General features: G+C 43.4%; 1 protein-coding gene across 4 annotated transcripts in view; it reads right to left on the reverse strand.

The window, feature by feature from the left end:
* The window catches only part of HMGN3 (high mobility group nucleosomal binding domain 3), a 37,963-nt gene extending 33,460 nt beyond the window's left edge, over positions 1-4,503 (reverse strand). For all 4 annotated transcript variants that reach the window (XM_044421650.1, XM_044421649.1, XM_044421648.1 and 1 more), the window contains exon 1: positions 4,225-4,503. In XM_044421650.1, the coding sequence (XP_044277585.1) occupies positions 4,225-4,239 (15 nt within the window). In that variant the 5' untranslated portion in view covers positions 4,240-4,503. The remainder of the gene's footprint in view (positions 1-4,224) is intronic.
* Between the last annotated feature and the right edge of the window lie 17,286 nt (positions 4,504-21,789).

Below are 21,789 nucleotides of genomic sequence, written 5' to 3' on the forward strand. Positions count from 1 at the left end.
TGCCCACCGAAGTGGTACCTTTTATCTATTTGCATTTGCATGCTTTCAAACTGCAAGGTTGGCAGGAGCTGGCACAAAGCACGGGAGCTCACACCATGTGCGGATTCGAACTGTCGATCTTTCGATCAACCAGCTCAGTAGTTTAAACCACTGCGTCACCTGCCGTCTCGTGCAATTTATAAAATACATTATAAATACAATCAAAAGTTAAAATACTGAAAAAATAAAAAGGGTTTAGCCTAGTGTCGAAAAGAATACAGAGTTGGTGTCAGGTGTACCTCCCTGGGGAGCAGATTCCAGAGTTGGAGCAACTACCACTGAGAAGGCCTTTCTCCTGGTAGCCACCCTGCTAACCTGTTTCAAGAGGGCTCCTGGAGAAGGACCTCCACAGATGAGCTTATGGTCTGGGTAGGTAGATATGGAAGGAGACATTACTTCAGATAACCAAGTTGCTCTATATCATATGCTGGACACAAAGACTACAGTCCTACCCCAGTTGTGATGCCATATTCTTAATGATTTTGCAAGTATTCTTCTGCAATATAAGAAAACTAAAACTGGGGAAGGAAAGTTGGTGTGCACAGTGTTTTCTACATCTCTGCATGCTCGGCTGCTCTTAAAGGTCTTCATGCATCCAGCAAAGCAGTCTTAAGCAAATTCAGGCTTAGAGAGTGCAACACAATTGGGAACTGTGTCTTAACAGTTGGGAACAACGCAGCTCACAGGGTTGCTGTTGTGTGGATAAAATTGAGAGCAGGAGAGAATGATGTAAGCCAATCTGAGATTGTAGTAAGAAAAAAAATGGGATATGAATCTAATAAACAATAATAAATCTAATAATAAATGCACATACATAAAAGAGCTGAAAAGAAAAGTATATGGGAGGGTTGGAAGGACTTTTGTGCACACCCACAACCCCCCACCCCCATTTTAGCATTCATGTGTTGCAGGTAAAAGCTTGCAGAAGAGGCCTGTGATTCAACTCCAGTGATTTTCTCTTAAGGGTCCTGAAGTCTGTTCTCTTCAAGGAAGTTATATGGTTGCTGGTTTCAGATTGCAATCCATGGGAGCCAGATTTGTCAGAATGAAGTTCCTCCTTTTCTGGTTAAAAAGGATTTTGGTTCCATAAATCCAAGCATTCTCCTAATTCCTGGTAGGGTAAGTTGTATTCTCCTGGATGATGAAGTCAGTATTAAAGGTCTCTGGTGAGAGATTGTAGAGCAGCAGTACACAGATAGTTTGATTCAGTATAAGTTTTCTATGTAAAAACAACCCAGAATGAGGTTTGCTTATCAACGGTTGTTGACTCACAGGTTGCCATTACATATAAACCCTGTGCTATGGCTTAACTATGGGTTGTTAACCATCAGCAAGCCAGAGTTTACGTCATAACAATCCATAGGTTCTGCTCCTAGCTTGTTCATGGTTAACAACCTATAGTAAGGGGTCACATATAATGACAACTCAAACTTATGTTCTGGATTGCTATGGCATGCAAATCAGGTCAAGACAGCTTCCTATGTTGCTAAATTATTTTTTCTATCAAAAATATTTGGGTTAATTTGCTACTTAAATGATTAAGTCAACATTTTTAGAAATGTTATAATATAAAGGGTTTTATTGATAGTTGGCTACTAGCTTTTTATGGTCATGTTGGGAGACCTGAAACTCATCTTAGATATGAATTCCAAGCCATTACACATATCCAGCAGAATGAGATAGTATAAAACTAGCATATTGGAAGAATGATTGTATATATGGCCCTCCCCATTATTTCACTACATTCATGCTGCAATTCTCTGTGTGTCTACTCAAAGGTAAGCTCCACTGATCTGCCTACAGTATGCATAAATGCATACAGGATTATAGCATAATACTATGCATGTTTATTCCAAAGTAATTCCCCACTGAATCCATGGGACTTACACAATTGGCACTGTTCACCTAGACACAGGCCTTTAAATGTTAAAGCAGCACTGTGAAATTCCCATGGAAAAGCAACTCATTCCCATGGCACTATTACTAAAGGACAATCAATGCACCATTTAATTCTTTGTAACATGTAGAGCAGGTACAGTTCACCGGGAAAGCATTTCTCTCTTATTCTCCATTCTCTAGCTTTAACATAAAATTATTAGACAGTGACCTATCTCACAGGGTCATTATGAGAACAGGCTAAACATTTTAGAACACATTGTACACTTAGTATTGTTATTGCTAGGCAAAAGGTTCTCTGGTTGCATAAGGGATGTGAGCTGCTTAAAATTTTGAATTAATATATTATATGCATTTTATGCAAGGGAGATTAAAAGTCAGAATGATGGCTGCTTGGCACTTTTATCATCAACCTGGAAAATGGATATAAGAATTTTATTAATGTACTATGTGGTATTGAGAAGTTTTATGTATTTGTTATTAGTATTATAAAACACCTTTCTCTGTATTACCTCATATTCACTGTGAGAGATATGTCTATATTAGGAATAAATGGTAATATTTTAATTCTGTAGAGTTTATTAGTAACATCATGCATGATCCATCAGGTTCCAGCAATGTGTGCAAACACTGTGTAGATAAAGTTATGTGAATTTATTATCACCCAGTGTTAAAAGCATGAAAGTCAAGACACTGTAGGAAAAATTTCCTCTTTTTATTCTATAGAAGCGGGAACCTCCAAAAAAGCCAATAACGGTACAGTTCTTATTGTGCCATCACTGTGCATGCACTTCAGGGAGGACAAGAGGCCAGGTTCCTGCCCGAAGGAGCTTACAATCTAAAACTGAACAGAGGAGAAATTGCAGAAGGGGAGGGAAAAGAAGGCAGTATTAAACTCAGTCAGTCACACATGCTTACGCTTGGTGAACAGACTCAAGTACTTTGCAGCCTAAGCCCAACCAAGTTCCTAGTCCTGCATTACTCTCAGCACCATTAGAGATAAAAACCTCTACACATTACACGTCTTGCTCCAGCTATATGCAGGCCCACTGTGATGACTTCCAAGCCACCATGTGTAGATTTAAACTACGACCATTTCAGCTTCATGGGCTAAAGGTAAGAGATGCGGCATGGCACTGGCATTGTACCACAGTTCAAACGTAAGGGCGAGATCTGAAATCTACACGGAGGGAAAAGTAAAGCGCAGCAAGTCTGGTAAACCCCAGCAGCAGCTCTGCAGGGAGAGGATACACTGAGGCAAAGCGACGGAAAGGAAGCAGGAAGGAGGAAAATCAGGCTTCTGAATGGAACCCGCCAAGCCAAGGCTCCTATAAGCAACCGCGACGCCGGGGCTCCTTTCTCGCTCGGCTCGTTTCTTCTTCCCCTCCCTCCATTTCACGGGTGCAAAGCTCCACCCTGCTCTCCACAGCCGCCTTCCTCGGTGCTCTTTAGAAACTCCGCTGTTGCTGCCACAGTATGCAAGCAGCCGGATTTCGCCCCGGCACGCACTCCGCACCCACCGCCGGCCCTGCCTCAGCTTCACCAGGCCCAATCCATTCAGCCCCAGCCCCCCGCGTCCTGATTGACACAGGAGTTGGTACATACGGGTCTGTCACACCGAAGGCAAGGGAAAGGGTATCGTCTTCTCTAAACATGGCTTTTCCTCTCCCCCCGCTCAGCCCCCCACTCCGTCTCTCCATGTTACCTTGGAGCCACCATTAGCACTAAGGCACAGAGGGAAAAAGCAGGCGGTCACAGGCCAAGGAGACAGTTCCCAAAGGGCGGAATGAGTTTCAAACACACACGCACACAGTTTGCACAGCTCGCACCGGTCGGAGTTTGCAAGCAGCAAACTCTTCCCAAGGGGAAGAATAAGACAACAGTGCAAAGAGGCAGCTGCAGCATTTCTAGAAGGAAACCCAGAGTTGTGGCATGCAGTTGATATTCAAGGGGACGATTAAAAACGGGCCTGGGGAACATGCACCAAGCACGCATGTCGCATTCGCTCCCCTGCACACGTACGCACACGCAATCGGATCTCCTATTCACATGTACACGGAGACGTCAGGCAACGCATTCGGCCTATTTTGCAACAGGCGGTTCAGGAGAAGAGAGGCGCGCAGGGAAGGCTAAGGGGACGGAATACCTCAAGCCAGGAGCGATCCGCGGCCTGGATTGAGAATGGTTTAGGATTTTATCTCGATCTGATTTCCTCCCGCCTTGCTCGAATTGCGATCGGCGGTGGCGAGCGGGCGAGCTTCACGTGCACTCGGGAAAGCGTCTCCTTACCTTTCTCTTCGGCATGGTGTCCCTTCTGCGGGTAGCCGAAGTAAGGCGAGACGGAAGCGGCCGCCGCGGTAGCTTCGGCTGCTGCGGCTTCTCTTGTCGCCGCCGCTGCCGCCGCACAAGCCTGCGCAGTTCGCTTCTCCGAAGGGACCTCACGGAACCTCCACAGTGCCTGCTGACCACAACGAGCAGCCTCCGGGGCGCTTGGTTAGGGACCCCGCTTCCTCCGCCGGCGAGACCAGAGCGAGCAGCGACCTCCGCCCGCTGCCACTACCGATCACCCACCTCGACTATGGAGAGGAGAGGCAGCTGTCGCCGGGGGGGGGGGGGCAGCTCTGGTTTGCGATTGGCTCCCCCATTCGGTAGCCCCCCCTCCTTGGCGCTGGAATATATAGAGAGCGCGGCCGAGGAGGATCGAGCGGCTCACGAAGGGAAGTCCTTGTGGTTCCGATGCGAGAGACGAGGTAGGATCCTGCGGTTGGCCGGCCGCCGACCGCTTTCGGATGCTGCAGCCGAAGGGGAAGCGGGGAACGACCGCCCGTGGGGGACTATAAGCAAATAATCTGGCTTAATATCCATGCAAACCAAGTGGGAAAGATCCACACGCCTGCATTTTGCGCAATCGTTATTCCAAGCAGAGGTCCTAAAAATGTTCCACCTTGTAATTGTTGCCATTATAAAAACGTTATAGAGATGATAAACGCCATAATGTTTACTATTAACCGTTACTGCAATTCTGTGCAAACTATGGGATATATTTTGCTGTAAATCTGTAGGACAGATTTCTAATCATCGCTGATCTTTTTTTTTTTTTGGTCTATTTATAAATTAGTATGCATTGGATTGGTTGTGCGCAACCTTCCTACCATACAGTTCAGAGGGGTATTGAACTATCATACTGTTAGTATTGGCTTTTCTGGAAGAAACAGCTATTTTGGTTCAATATTGGCTGCAACTCTAAAATATTACAGCAGTAATGTTAAGGGACTAGTTCATTGAGAGAAAGTAAAATAGAATAATTGCCTAGGTAATAGCCCTATCCTGAGTTCCCATCAGCTTTGTGATGCTGGGCTCTTCACAGCTCGTAGACGTTGCTGAAGGGGCATCTCTTCCTACAGCCTACAACTCAGCATAACACCAGCTTGCACAACACAGCCAACTCACTGTAGGTTAAGCAAACCGTGGTACATGCAGCCACTGTTTTCATCCTGCAGTCCCTAATATTTTTATGCAAATTAAACATCTCTGAACTTTTTTAGTGTAAGAGTGGCTCGTAAATGTTAATAAATAATAATAATGAATAGTTGCTTTTTATGATTGTAGGTTTATTACATCCTTGTTTGTTTTCCATTCATCATCATGATTTATTTTATTGTATATCAGTGGAAGGTTAAGTCTAGCTTAGTGGGTCTGAGTAGGCCAGCAGTAAATCATGTTCGCCACTGGTATTATAATTACACACATTCTATCCTAGATTTTTGAAAAATAGCACTTCACAGATCAGCAAATGAGACATGGGGCATCATACATCAAATTACGGAGGTCCAAACACCTTCCATCTCCCCTAATGCTGTGCAGGGCACCTTAAAGGCTAGATGATTTACCATGGCATCAGCTTTTTCTAGCTGGGACCTAATTCATCAGAAGCATAAAAACAACGATAGACCAGGAACTGCAACTGTTTCCTCATCCTGTTGCAGTGTTCTCTTGTTCAGAATGCCCGCCAGCCACATTTCCCTCCAAGATATTACACGTACAAGCTGCAAAGAGCTCAAGCAGACCATTCCACCAGCAGCAGCTTGTCATTTTTCTTTCCCAAGTGACACTCACCATTCTGCAGCTCCTAAGCATTCTTAATCTGCAGTGTGCAGTTTTGGAGGAATTTAGGGCACAGTGCTATATATGCTTAGATAGGAATATCTAGGAATATCTTCTCTGCAGTGGAGCCCTGATGTGGAATGCACTCCCCAGAGAGGTTCACCTGGTGCCCACTTTATTCTTTTTGGCGCCAGGTAAAAACTTTTTTATTTGCCCAACATTTTAAGGTTTAAAAAAATTTAACTTTGTTTTATCAATATTCTCAGTCGCATTTTGTTATTGTATTTTTCATGTTTACTTATTGTAAGCCATCCTGAGATGATTGGATTGTGCAGGACGGGATAAAAATTTTGTAAATAAAAAAAAAATGGCTTCTAGTTTTCAGCATTCCCCAGTCAGCATGGATTGTGCCCTTAGTTTCTTCTATTTGGGGGGGGGGTGTCACCTTGAGCTCAATTCAAGCAGGGGCCCATGTTTTCAGCCCAAAGAGCTACTTAAGTTGCCGATGTGATAGGGCTGCTGCATATGTGTAGCAGCTGCACAACTTCACCCAAAGGTCCTACTCCCTCTCCAGGTTTGTTGCAGCAGCAAGTTCGTGAGTGATCCATCGTTTCTGAGGAGCATTTGTGCTTGCCTGTAAGAAAGAACCCAGCTCCAGAAGCCTGTAATGCAATAGGTTCATCTTCCAAGGTAAGTTGCACAACTCATGATACACTGACAAGGTCTTAGCTGGGAGCTGGACCAACCAATGATGGCCTGCTATGTTTAAATATGAAGTTTATTTTTCTGCTGGGGCTGTGCTATTGCAGATGACTACAGGTATTCATCTGGTCTTCCAGATTTCTTCACTTTCCTCCATGAGAATTGCAATTTTAAAAAAACTTTCTGTGAATCATGCAGGTGCTTGTTCCTGTAGTTATATGTTAGGACTGTGACTTTCTAGAAGTTAGTCTACAGCTCCCATCATCCTTGACCATCAGCCATGTTGGTTGCATCTGATAGGACCTGGCATCCAACAACATCTTGACCACCTCTGTGATAGGATATATAAGCCATACTGTGCTCTGGATGATCACTGGAAGCATGTGGGAAAGTACTGGTTGGTTTCTAGTATGCAGTTAAACTGGTTGATAGAAATTAAACTTGCTGTTTGGACTGGTCCAGGCTCAAGTTGATGGTGTGGTGGAAACCATTAAAGAAATTGGTGGGCTCAAGGTTCCCTTTCCTATAAGTCCAGTTGGTGAAAATAAATGCTAATTATTACAGTAAGTACAACATTTATAGAAAAATGCTGAGCCTTAGTCTATGGATAATGTACTTTCCAATGGGATGCCACCAATTTAAATTAACCAACTAGCATTGGCACATGGAGATTAGTGACAGTTGCTCCAACATGGCTTGAGGAGGAAGGGTGTTGATTTAGCTATACTCCTGAAATTAGGTAATGCTAGAAATATGACTGCGATTAACTTTCTGAAATGGTTTTAATTGTTGTGAATGCTCTTTAATACATTCACATTAAAACTAAGTGCAGACACCGTGGTATCGGCATCAACCCACTTTTTCCTTCTCCCCCCCCCTTTTTTTTTTTGCTTTATTTACCATCATGCCTGAAAAGAATTCAGCAACTTGCGTACTGTTTTGGGACCTTTTGGTTGCCCTAATGATAGTGTTTCCCTTACAGAATTTGGGTAATTTTCTTAAGGCCAACATGGCTGGCTACCTTTGCCTTTTGTGTCTCTTTGATAAAGAGCACTGTGATTTCAGATTCAGTCCTGACTATGAAATGCTTATGTCCTTTACCTGAGTGCATCTGACTGGCCAAGCTGGTTTATACAATCACTTTGTGTCCAAGTAATAACAGACAGTTGTATTTATACTAGATATTATGATAACCAGCACCTGCCATGTCATGGACCTTAAAAAAGAGAAGTAATTTTTTTTAATCTATCAGCTCTTGAATCCCCCCCCCCACAAAAAAAAATTGCCTGCTCATTTGTAGACAGACAGGGAAGGGAAGTTGCATGTACAGAGAATGTGGTAACAGCCAAGTAAGAAAACTTGGGACATCTATTCTTACAGCTTTTTGATGTATTAATCTGTTTAGGGGGCCCTGTGTGTGTCAACTCAGAAATAACTCTCACTGAATTCAGTGGAATGCACTGCCTGGTAAGTATATATAAGGTCCTACCTTACATTGCTGTTTAAGTAACAAAAGGTAGCTTTTTATAACTTGTTCCCCACCCTGATACCCCACTTTCAATTGGGCACAATTAACAGGTTTTTCTTAGACATCTCTTCACCTAACTCTGCTTATGTTTCTAATTCATCCTTCTGATTTATTATCATGTTGTACATTTTGAAATAATTAGGTTCATACAAAAATACCTGGCAGTTTTTCAATGCCAACCCATCAAAAGTCAGCGTGCTCTGCATAGTTTGTCCTTTGCAAAGGACTGACTGTGCACACAAAACTGGGCTTGGCTTTTCCTTTCAGGCAGATGGGAGCAGCATGGTTCAAGAGAGGCCTACCATGGCAGAATTAGCACTGCAATCCAGGCTTTTATGCTGCATCTGTCATGACTGGCTCCCTGAACCCTTGAGATTTTCTGCTATAAACATAGGAGATGCTGGGGCACATGTTCGAGTCATGCTCAACTGCTGTCACACTAGTTAAAGAAACACAAGATCTCCAGCCAGCATTGCATGAAAGAGTCCACTGTGCGGGCCTCTTCACTGTAAGCAGCTCTAGAGGTTCTCTAATAGGATACCTGAAGGAACATCTCCTTCCTTATATGCCCTCACGTCCCTTAAGATCTGCAGGAGAGGCCCTGCTCTGGGAACCCTCCCTGAAGGAGATAGGATGTCTACTTGGAGTAGGGCCTTCTCTGTGGTGGCGCCCAGACTGTGGAATTGCGCTCCCCAGAGAGGTTTGCCTGGCACCGAGTTTATATTTTCAGCGCCAGGTGAAAACCTTTTTATTCAAACATTATTTTAAGAGCCACTGATTTTAAAAGTTAACAGTCACTTTCTTTTACCTAATTTTATCTCTTTGTATTTTACTATCTATTACTCCTGTTATTATTGTTCATGGATTGTTTTGATTGTTTTTCGATTTTAATGTTGTAAGCTGTCCTGAGACGTCGTAAAGGACGACATATAAATGTTTTAAATAAAATAAAATAATAAAATAAAATAAAATAATAAAATAATAAAATAATAGAGCTATGGAACATCTACTGCTGGGAAACCCAGTGAGGAACCTGCTGGTGCCACTCACAGTTCTATTCCCAGCACTGTGTTTATTTCTCTAAAATGCACCTGGGCCCCATGTGGTGGGGAGCAACTTGGGGGGAAGGGGAGGTAGACAGGGAGTAAGTATAGGAGCTGGGAAGGTTGACAAGGAGCATAGCAGAGTGCCAGGAAGCAGCTGAGGGGCTGGGAGCTTGGCCGGGAGGGGAAGGGAGCGACTGCAGGGGCTTGGTAGGAAATTGTCTTGAGCTTTGGTGGTAAGGAAGGACTGTGTGGCCTGGAAAATGACCTCGGGGTGGAGAAATCAAAAGAAAGCAATGAAAGCTTTATTTATTCTTTGTAGCACATGCTTTGCCTGTTGTGTGGATGTGCTTTTTGTGTGGTATGCTGTGTGTGTGTTCACCCCTGACAGATGTATCTGGAACTTAGAGGGCTAAAGATACATCAAATTGGAGTTGATGTAAAAATGTACTCCACAGTTTCCCACCTGAAGGAGGCACATTGTGTTTTGGTATGGTGAGAGCCCAATGGAATCTACTTGGGAAGAGGATCCAGAAATGAAAATCCCCAAACTGACCACAGAGCAGAATCAAATGTAATTGGGAAAGACCAAAATCTAGTGCAGGTTACAAATAGTCCCACTGGTATAAGGAAAGATTGGTGAAGCCAAATCTACCCTCTTTGCTTCTATCTCAAGGATATTCCTTGAGAGCCAGTGTGGTGTGGTGGTTAAGAGCATGGGACTGGGACTCAGACGATCTGGTTCTAGTCCCTGCTCAGCCGTGGATCCAACTGGGTGACTTTGGGCCAGTCACAGACTCTCAGCCCAACCTACCTCACAGGGTTGTTGTTGTGGGGATAAGATGGAGGAGAATGATGTAAGCTGCCTTGAGCCCTTTGTAGGAAAAAGGCAGGATATAAATTGAAAATAAATAAAAAATATTTGTGGTGGAGTGGAACTCGATACAAATTTACACAAAACATTAAGCTTCTGGAAATACTTGCCAGGTAAAACTAAAGGAATAGTATGTAAAATATAAACAATCTGAAGTATTACTTTCATTTTAAGTGTATTTACCTAACTCTGTAGATTTAACTTTGTACATGCTTGTCTGTCAGTGTCCCTTGAGATCTTTTTAATCAACTTATTCAAATTTAACTTAATCATTTGTCATATCTCTTGGAATAAGTATTCCCAGATAAGTTCAACAGAAAGACTAAATTGCCAATTAGTTAAAACTCTAATGGAGTATATTATCACACTGCGTAGTATGAATTCCAACTTTGTACATAAGTTCCAACTTTGACCAGTTAATCCAATAAACAGATGTCTAAAAGCATTAATTGTCATCAGAGCTGAAATGATAGAATAACAACAGCGTAGGGAATGTGTATATACTAATCCATTATGCACAAACCCATTAATATTAAGATTTCATTGACTGGCACATGCCGGGGTTCCAAACACAACTCAAGTATCAGTGGAGAAAGGGGACATCCTTACCTAGTACCTCTCTCAAGTAAAACAAAAAATCTCAGACTGGGCTCTTTATGGCCCTAATTCTGGCTTTAAGAGTTCATATAATATTTTAATCAAATTCGGAAATTCTGGAGGAAGTCCGCAATGTATTGATGTGGCAAAGATAAATCTCCAATAAATTGTATCAAAGGCTTTATCTGAATCCAAAGAGATAAAAGTAGTTCTGTTTGTTCTATCCTTATTTAGTGCAAACAGATCCACAATTAATCTAAGCTTATCAGCCCGATGCTGATTTTTAATGAATTCCACCTGATCCTATACCAACTCATTACAGGTCCAGGGACCCATTGAACAAACTGTGGATTGTCAGGGCAGCTCATTGCCCCAAAACAAGCCATCCTATGGAAGTGGGGCAGATTTTCAAGACATAATGACCAATCATGGCTAATTACTCACAGTTTGCTGCGTTGTATGAGCCATTCACTGGCACCCACAACACTGCCATCCTGACCAAAAAAATGAGGGCACTGTTGAGATGGAAAATGAATTCAGGAAGGCATCCACAAGAGGAAGTGTTGTAGTAATGTGTGGCTTCAGTTGCCATTATTTAGACTAGGTTATATTTCTGTATATCCTAAATGAGTGTGCCTTACAACATTTGCTCATGCAACCAATGAAAGGAGAGGCAACCTTTGTCTTAAATATAAGCAGAGCCCAAGACCTAGTGAAATATACAATCTGATAAGGAACAGTGTTCATCACGGAAGTGGAGAATTGCTAAGAAAGTCCAACTGTCAGGAACTGGTCTCCTCTGACCCCTCTTGAATGCTGGACAACCATGGCTTTTGCGGAACCATCTGGTTCTGCCCACCAACTCTCTTACCAGGAGGGAAGAAAAAGGAAAATTCCTGTCTCACTGTTTCCTTGCTGGAGTGCAAGGCCTGTGTTACCAATAATTCTGTTATTGGCATGTTCCTGATTATTGGCTTGCTCTCCCCTCCTGCCTCTGATTTTGTCTCCTTACTTCTGATTGCTCCTTGCTGTGGTCTCCTGGCCTAATTCCCCAACTCATGGAGACCCAGCCCAGATATTGGAGCTTCCCTTCTTCAAGACAGTTGCCTTCTGTGGGTTGAGAATAGCAATATGACAATGGAGGGAGGTGTGGGTGGAGGTCTCCCTGTCCTCCTCTGTTCGCTCCGTTCAGGTTCAGGATATGGCTATTGCATACTTGGACTTTTCAAAAGCTTTGACAAATTGCCCATTGTGGTCCCTATGCAACTGACCCCGCATGAGAAAGGGATACTAATACTGGGGAAGCTTCCATTTCTGTTCATAAATTATAAGCCATGAATCCAGTGATCTAAGCCACACCTCCAGTCCAGGTGAGAAAAATGCAGTGTCTCAGACCTCATACTGTTGTGATTAATTTGCAGTCCTAAGTTCCAAAAAAAGTCACTTAAAATCAGCAGTTAAATCAGCTGGAGATCACAGCTGGGAGAAAAATGTGAGAATGTAATGATTTGGGGAAAACATATTTCAGGAGAAAAAATGATAGCAAAAGAGTAGAGAAAAAGGCTGGGATGGAAGTAACTTGTAATTATTTATTACATTCCATTCTGCCAAGTAGTCAAAGCAGTTCACAATATTTAAAATCATATAATACAATAAGATATGATAAAAATAGATGCTTAAAGCTACCGTATAAAATAAAAAACCAAAATTTAGCAGCAGTTCAAAGATTTAAAAGAACAGAAATGGAAAAACTAAAATGGCCTAGATGGGATGTGGCTTCTTACTGATTCCTTCCCAACTTTTATGTGTACAAACATATCTCAAGGCTCCATCTTCTGTCCTGCAGCTTTCAGCAGCTCAAACCCTGCTGGAAAGGCACAATTCTATGCATGTTTAGACAGAATAGAAGGCCTATAACTCCCTGTTTCCCCTGGCCAGCAATGCTGGCTGGGCCACGCTGGGAATTGTAGGCCTTTTTTCCTGTCTAAGTATGTACCAAATTGTGTCCACAGAGTCTGAAGGTGGCATGTCAGAGCCCATGCTTACATAACTTCCAAACCATGTTTGTGTTCTGAAGCTGTGGTTATGTCAGTGGTAAGTATAATATTTTGCCTTTATAGAAGGAAATGGATGCTGTGAAACTTGTTCTAAATTTCTTCTCTTTGGGGAGAGAAAGAGTGCAACACTACTGTGTTAATCAGAACAATTTCTTCAGTTTCCTAAATTTTTGAGGCTTTCCTCCTCTGGATTTCTTCTCTCCCTGTAGAGATTTAGGGAAAAAAATAATATATTTTAAATAAATAAATGACCCTAAGACCTTCTTCCTAAAAGGCAAGAGTTTTCTGTATCTGAACTGGATGAAATTGCTATTACAATTACAAGCTTTCCATTACTCATAATTTCTATAGAGCTTCCAAGTACCCATTGCTTCATTGCCAGCTTTCTTTCTGAATTCTTGATTTTTATGACTCATTTTCTTCTCAGCATTCCGAAGGTTAGGCACAAAAGAGAAAAGTGTGCACGCATTTAAGTTCTACTGCAACAAACTGAAAGGAGTCCGTTCATAACTATTATTTCTACTATTATAAGTCAGTGTAGGACAGACTGAAAGAACATCTCATTTACTTTTGATGAGTTTACTGCTAAATTCTGCCAGATTCTTTTTCTCAGAGGATGCCTTTTTTGGGTGGCCAATGTGAAAAGCATGAGTGTGGAGGCCAGAACAGGCTTGGTATGGCACGTGAGTGACTGGGTTACTTTGATTATGTCTACATAAGGAGGAGAGAATCCAGGGAAAAGGGCAGGTCTGACTGCTGAGACGCCACACCTCCTTTGTACAGTCTAATAGCAAGGTTTGGGAGGTCAAGTCACCATCTCGGGGTAGCTCCAAAATCCTTTGGAGCCTGGATGCCTTCCCAGTCACCTTAAATGTATTTGTGTATCATCAAAAATCTAAATCCTCAGTCTAATTGATAGCTAAATTTTCTCTAATGGGGAACTTAAGACTTTAATGGGGTAAAGCTGTCCTGTATTACTAAGAAGATTGGCTTTATTTAATAATGTATTTCCTTTTAACTTGGGAATCTGCACAACAGGCTGAATTAGATAAGTGTTTCCTGAAAAAGTGAAGTATGAAGATGGGAGGACTATGATGAAGAGAAGGGGGTTAAAGTTATTTCTACTTCGGCCAGAGTGGTGAGTCTTCCCTATCTTTTGTGAATGTTTCACATTTGGAATTTTATTTTACTTCCCTCTTGTTCTTTCCATTCTCTTCTCATTGATACATGATTCTAACACAGACATGAAGAGAGGGCAGCTCTTAAGTTTGGCTCAGCTGTACAGGAACTGAAAGTCACATGTGGAAGATTCAGTGAAAAAGTACTCCTAGTAAAACTACTCTTGGAATGTAGATGTACACAGCTGGCTGTAGGAGTTTAAAAGTAGTTTCTGACCATGAGTCATGGCTCCATAAAGAATCCAGTATGCTTCCCCCAGTCCTAGAGTTAGGCATTTAGTTTCTCAGACAAGTGGAATTATAGCTCAATTGCAGAGCATTTCACAAGTGATGCCAAGCATAGATCGGAATGTCTGCTTTATTGCTACAGCTAAGTAGGAGGGCAGCTGGGTTCCAATCAGCCTCCAGTTCAAACATTGGAGACTGTGCCTCCTTCCAACATGAACCAAGGAAAAAAAAGGTGTGGGAGTGACATCAGAGACAGGCCCATGCCCACCCATGTGACCAGGGCAGGCCATGTTCTTTGCTGTCATCCAGCTCAGAGTGGGTCTGATGGGTCAATCTAGATCCTCACCAGAAAAGTCCTGCTCCCTTGTTTTAGCAGTATAGCTTAAGCAACCCTGTTTCTGAGCCTGCCATCCATTTTCTGTACCTGCTTTCTTCTGCATCCTTTGTGACTGTGTTGCCTTGTACAAAGTTGAGTGGATGAAAACACGCAGGGGTTTCAAGGCTGGAAAAGAACATGGGGTGATCTTTGTTCTGCTGTATGCAGAACAGCAGAGCAAGTGATTCAGCCAGGTCTTCATTTGTGGGAAACCCCACATTCTTGGCCTTTCATTTGTCTGCTCTGTTGTCCTCCTCTAGGGGTCATTCTTGGGCTGCCATGTCATTTTGACATAGAACAAAATGGAGATGCACTGTGCCTTGTGAAATGAGATTCATGAAAACTTGCAGAGTGGGACCTAAACATGCACTGATGGCTGGAGAAAATGAGCAAAGCTTTATTCAGGCAAGTCTTCCACACATAATCTGGCTTGTTGCAGGAGGGATTTTGACTGACTATTGTTTATTTTATATTTTTTAAAAATATATTGGTTTTTATGCTATGCTTTAGTTAAGACTTTGCTTCTCATTTGGATTTTACTGTTAGCTGCCTTTTTGGGTGGAAATAAATATATAAATGCATACATATATAAATAAATATAATATTCATCCAAGGGGATTGTGTTAAGGGTACTTGAAGCGAAGAATGGGATGATGAGCCCTCCCATTCCATGCAGAAGAGCCTCCTGGGCTGACAGGTGCGTCTGTCTTCAATACTGATGGTGTGAGACCATCCTTAACGGCACCTGAAGGCAACAGACAAACTCAGAGGGCACCTAAGCTGAACAGACTCTAAGGCACACAGTTCTGTCCAACAACTTCCTGCCACCTCCCTGCTTCTGAGAGGGCTGATTCATTCTATCTAAATTCTAGGGCTGGCCCTCAGTCTTACCAACTGCATATAAGCTGCTCTGGGTGCCATTTTGGCTGAGGAGTAAGATAAAATACTTCCAATCATGTATTTTAAATGTTAACTCTCTAACTTGCACCTCAGAGATATCTGTCCATGAGGTCAGAATGATGTGACCTCAACAGAAGATGGTGGCAGGAATATGGTGATCTGGAAGTGAGGGACTCGTGCTTAACTCCCTTGTCATGGTCAGATCACTTCCTTGTGAGGTTTATGCTTGGGCTGGCCTTTCCCTCTGTAAGGGTGCAGACCCCATTAAGAGGGTCCCCCCCTTGCAGCCAGACAGATCCTGATGGATTCCTGAGGGCTCGGGGGGATTTTCCGGTTGATAAGGCTGGCACTCCTGTTGATGCTCTGGTTGATCTGTGTGATGGGGAGGTGACCAGAGCAATCAACACGATTGCTCCTAAGTGTCCTCTTCCACCAGGCAGAGCCTGTTCATCTCCATGGTATACGGCGATGGGCGATGAAGCGTGCCGGGAGACAATTAGAGCACAGGTGGAGGAAAACATGAGATGAATCTGACCAAACACACTTACGTGCTCATTATTGAGCCTATGCTGTGGTGGTGAGGGTGGTGAAGAAGAAATTCTTCTCTGCTTCCTTTGCCTCCTCACAGTGCCGTCCAGCAGAGCTTTTTCGAGTGGTGCATAGCCTAATACATCCTGGCCCTAAAAAAGATCCTGTGGCACCATCGAGAGCCCATTATGTTGACCTTGCCCAGCACTTTAAGGAGAAAATCGCTCAGATTCGTCACAAGCGATGGATTCCACAGTAGATAGGGATCCATCATGGGAGGTGTCCAGAGTGCCTTCTGGTCCAGCATTGTTGGATGAATTTCATTTGATGTGGACAAGGTGTTTGGACTGGTACGTCCTACCACCTGCTTACTTGACCCTTGCCCTTCATGGCCACTTACTAAAGCCAAACACAGGATCAGTACCTGGATCCAGGAGCTCCCTCACTGAGGGAGGGCCAGGTCCCGACCCCTTTAAACGAGGCAGTGATCAGGCCTGCCCTAAAGAGGGCATCCCTGGACCCAGAGGTGGCCACCAATTACAGACCGGTGGCCAACATCCCATTTGTAGGCAAGGTGTTGGAGCGGGTGGTGGCGGGACAATTCCAAGCACTCTTGGATGAAACTGATTATCTGGACCCATTTCTTTCCGGTTATGGTACTGAATCTGTCTTGGTCGCCCTGTACGATGACCTGTGCAGGGAAAGGGACGGGAGTGTGTCTCTGTTGGTTCTCCTGGACCTCTTGGCAGCTTTTGATACCATCGACCATGGTATTCTTCTGGATAGGCTGGCCAGGTTAGGAGTAGGAGGATCTGCTTGGCAATGGTTCTGTTCCTACCTGGCCAGCCAATTCCAGAAGGTGGTGCTGGGGGACTATGGCTTTGCGCCATTCCAACTCTGCCATGGAGTACCACAGGGTTCCATTTTGTCCCCCTTGCTATTTAACATCTACATGATGTTGGGAGAGGTCCTCAGGAGGTTTGGGCTGCAGAGTCATCAGTACACTCTCTTTTTCAACTAATCCAGGTGAGGCAGTGGCTGTCCGGAACCGGTGCCTGGCTGAGGTAATGGGCTCAATGAGCTTCCGATAACTGAAGCTCAATCCAGATAAGATGGAGGTCCTTTTGGTGGGTGGTTCAAGTTTCCAAGTAAGTGACTTTGGCCCTGTCCCGGACGGGGTTGCACTCGCTCTAAAGGACAGGGTCCACAGCTTAGAAGTGCTCCTTGACCCAGAACTGTCACTGAGAATCCAGGTGGCGGTGGTGGCGAGGAGCGCTTTCCTTCAGCTTTGGCTGATCCATCAGCTGCATCCCTACCTGGACGAGAACTGCCTAACAAGGGTAACACATGCACTGGTAACCTCCCGGTTGGACTATTGTAATGCGCTCTATGTGGGGCTGCCCTTGAAGACAGTCCGGATACTTCACATGGTGCAAAATAGAGCTGCCAGGATGCTGTCAGGGACCGGTCATTATTCTCATATATCTCTGGTCTTCCTTCAGCTCCACTGGCTTCCCGTTGAAGTCCGGGCCCAATTTAAGGTGCTGGATATTTATTTATTTATTTATTTATTAAAACATTTCTATGCCGCCCCTTGCCAAGGCCTCGGGGCGGCTTACAACATCAAATACAAAATACATTAAAACAATAACAATTAAAATATATACAGTAAAATAAAATAAGCCGCCCTGGCCGAATAAAATTCAATAATATTAACATTTAAAATGCTGCTTCAATAAAAAGGTCTTTGCCTGGCGCCGAAAAACAAATAACGACGGCGCCAGGCGGACCTCTCTGGGGAGCGTATTCCATAACTTAGGCGCCACCGCTGAGAAAGCCCTCCTCCGAGTAGCCACCCTCCTAATTTCCTTCACTGAGGGCTCCCGGAGGATATGACCTATAAAGCCCTAAATGGCTTGGGACCTGGATACCTAAAGGAATGTTTTTTCCCCCACATGTCCTCCCGCCCCTTAAGATCTGCAGCAGAGGCCCTGCTCCAGGAACCCTCCTTAAAGGAGATCAGGAGACAGACTACCCAGAGGAGGGCTTTCTCGGTGGTGGCACCCTGGCTATGGAATGCAATCCCTAGAAATATAATGGTACCATCATTATATGCTTTTCGGTGCCAGGTCAAGACCTTTTTATTTACCCAATATTTTAGTATTTAATAGATTTTAAATTTTTATTTCAGTTGTGGATTATTTGGTTTTATTATTGTTGGGCTATTTATAATAAGATGTTGATATTTTGTTGTGAGCCGTCCAGAGACTCAGTGTGATTGGATGGCCTAAAAATATCCTAAATAAACAAACAAACAGAATACCTGAGGTGTTTCTTGGCTGGAGCTGTACACAGTCTTCAAGCTGTTCAAACTGTATTCTAGCTGAAATGCTAATGAAGCCAAACTCAGCTAAATCATAACTGTTTCTAATAATAATAGTCTGGAGAAAATTCACACAATGAATTCAAAAAACACTGGTGACATGGAATTCTATTTTACCCTCCTCATATATGCCAGAGGTAGACAATTTGTGGCTATCATGATGTTTTAGCCTACAGCTCCCATCAGTCCTGAGTAACATAGCCAATTACTGAAGGCTCGAGAGAATTGTATGCCAAAGCATCTGGAGGGCAACATACTGCTCACCCCCAATATATATGAATAGTGAACGCATACTCTGAATGTCGTTTGTTTGGGGGTGACAACCAACATGCACAAGGACATCTTAGCAGACTTGGGAGAACCCAGCATTTGCCAAAGTACAAAAAGCTGCTGAAGTAAGAACCTAAAAAGGAAGTGGGGAAACAGCTAAATGAGGATTGGGCATGCTCATTTGGCAGAGAATGCTGACTGGCTGTTGACTGGCTGCAAAAATGGAAACAGGTGTGGAAAAACGGCAGCATGGAGCATCTTAGAAAAAGCATATGGCTAGGTGGCTGGCACAATGAGCAAGAAGACTTCACACTGCAAAATACATTGCAGGTTCCACTTGTCAGCTCTGCCAAGCAAATGGCCTGTATTATGTTGGCTTTTTTGCTCAGTGGACCCAGGCATGAGCATCCTTCATCTTCAAGGGGATGTAAAAGAAAACCTTGGGAAGTCTTGTTGTCTGGGATGATGCTAGCAGTTAGGAGGCGCCTCCTATCTGGACAAAGCAGTACATTTAAATAGGGGACAACTTGTCTATATATGAGCCATTTTGCTCCACTCATTCTGCATGTAGAAGCTGACAGGATTGCCTGCTGAAATCTTACTCTAACAGTGGTAATGGGAAAACATCCTGTACCACACTGAAGGGTTGCGGGCCAGTTTAGGGTGCTTGTCCTACAACACTCTGCCATTGCTCCCCACCTCTCCTTACCTGCTGCCAGAGACAGTGGCCTTCTTCTTTCTAGTGGTCAAGAGCTGGCGCTGAATCTGGGATTTTTTAAAAAGCTCAGAATATCCTTCGCTTCGCTGGTCACAGCAAAGGCATTAGTATTAAAGATGTTTGTTTAGAATCTTTAATACAGGTGATGATTTCTAATAAATTCTGTTTGTAGGAATGATAAAACAGTCTCAGTAATACGCACATTTTATGCAGCTTTTAACAGGTCCTTTGTATGTGTCTTCAGACTGAAACAACATCACAACCTCTATGTTTTTTTCTACATAGTCACATGAAAAGTAGAATGTAGCACAGAAGCTGTTGCGCTGTGCTCTACAATGGCACTGTTTAAAACTGCTAGAATGAGAAAACTGGGAAAGACAGGCACATTAGGACATTTAGAGACATGCATTATAGCAATTGCACACTGAAAAGCAGAAAGGGTGTTCAGACTGCTTTCAGAACAAGAAACCATGGTTAGCACAAGCTACCTGGTGTGCGGGATGAATCATCATTACAAACAGAACACATTACTAGATCTGACCTGAAATTCCAGCTGGTAAAAAAAGCTCACTGAAATGCTTAGTTAAACTTATTTTATCACCTTGCTTGCAATTCTAGTTGCACCAGATACAGCTGTCATAAATCATTCAACAGAACTTCAAATTATTCTGCCTATTTTTCAGGAAAGTACCTGCCTACTTGGTTAAAATGTTAAAGCCGGAATTTGAACAAACTATTGCATCCATTCAAGGCATACCTCTTAATGAAATGAGATTTGGTAAGGAGAACCCTTTAAAGAGTTGCATGTTGTTACATTCGTCACAGGCATACCTCTTAAAGGGCTTTCAGGCACCACTTCCAGCAGCAGCAGAATCAGAGCAGAGGTGAGACAGATATTTCCTACAGTTTCTTCTCTTTGTTCAGGGCCTTAATAATAGACGACCCATTTGTGTGCATGGGTTTAATTTATATCCCATACTGCATACCTGTAAATCTCAGGAGACACAGAACTATTGTGCTGGTCCTACCACTTCATTTGCTTGAAAAATCCGGCTTCCAGATGAAACCTGCTAGAAATTTGACACTCTGAACCTGCAAGAAACTAATAGGCATCACCCTTTCACCTACCCAAAACTTCCAGGCTCTTCTCTGAAACTACCCAATATATCAACAAGTTTTTGTTTTCAAAATGGTGATAATAGTGAAGTACCAAGAAGTGTTTATTTGATGAAGGACCAACACACTTTTTTTTCAACAGGTGACAGAAGTTGGCACTTACTTCAGACCAGGTGCGAGGGCCACAGGCGAGTGTATTCAAAATGGATTCCAACCAAATTCCTGTGAAGGGAAGATTCAAAAAGTGTGTTGGGAGCAGAGTGTGAAACTCTTCCAAACAGCCCATGTTGCTTTTTCCCTTGGAAAGTCTCCATGTAAATTGCTGCTCAAAACAAAACCACACTTGAAGTGGTTTTAGATGGAAATATGACCAGGGGAAGGGTTTAGCAGCGCTCCCCTACTCAGTCTTACTATGGGAACCTCTGCCTACCTGTACACACTTTATAGCAAGGGTGTACAACCTGTAAGCCTTTGCAAGGCGTTACCTGTGCCTCAAAGGGTACCCCTGGATTTTCCCCCTTTCCCTGCTTAAATGCACCATTGCTACCAGCTCTACCAATCGCTTGCCCAGGGAAACAAATGACAAGGCCTCCTGGAATGGGTAGGAGAGCGCCTTTTGTATTTCTGTGGGGAGAGGACAGGAAGAAGGTTCTTCACTTGGTGCCCCAGTGGTCCTGATTACCCGTTGCTGCAGGCAGCAAGAAGTCAAGATCATGATGAGGGGGTGTAAGGGGAGCTTACCTTACCCCTTAGAAAGTTGCATACCCCATCTTATAGCTTTAAATGTGTTTAGCAGAGTTATTGCTGGGAAGTGGGATAATGCCTATATGACAGAGCACGTATTTTGCATGCCGAAGTCTTCAGATTCAATTCCTGGTATCTCCCAAAATGATTGGAAGAATTATGTAGTACATGTCTGCCTTTTGTGGTACACATCTCTGGAGGGCCACTGTCAGTGTGAACTGGCGACACCAGGACAGATAAACAAATCACCCGGCCTGTCATAAGGCAGCTTCCTCCGATTGTTGTGTCACCTAACATTAGCTTTGCCCCTGACATGGTGTGCTGATTCCCGGTGTTGTGGGAGCAGCAGCACAGTCTTTTTCCATTGGAATTTAAGAGCACTTTGGCTTAACATGGAGGGTTGGGGGGGCAGTAATAAATAGATTAACATTTGAAAGCAGAAAGAAGCTTTCAACCAAAAGTTCAGGTGAGCACAAAGAAATATATATGCCAGAAGGGATCTTGTCAT

The sequence above is a fragment of the Varanus komodoensis genome, unplaced genomic scaffold, assembly GCF_004798865.1.
Source record: "Varanus komodoensis strain SLA01 unplaced genomic scaffold, ASM479886v1 scaffold12, whole genome shotgun sequence".
Taxonomy (NCBI): Eukaryota; Metazoa; Chordata; class Lepidosauria; order Squamata; family Varanidae; genus Varanus; species Varanus komodoensis.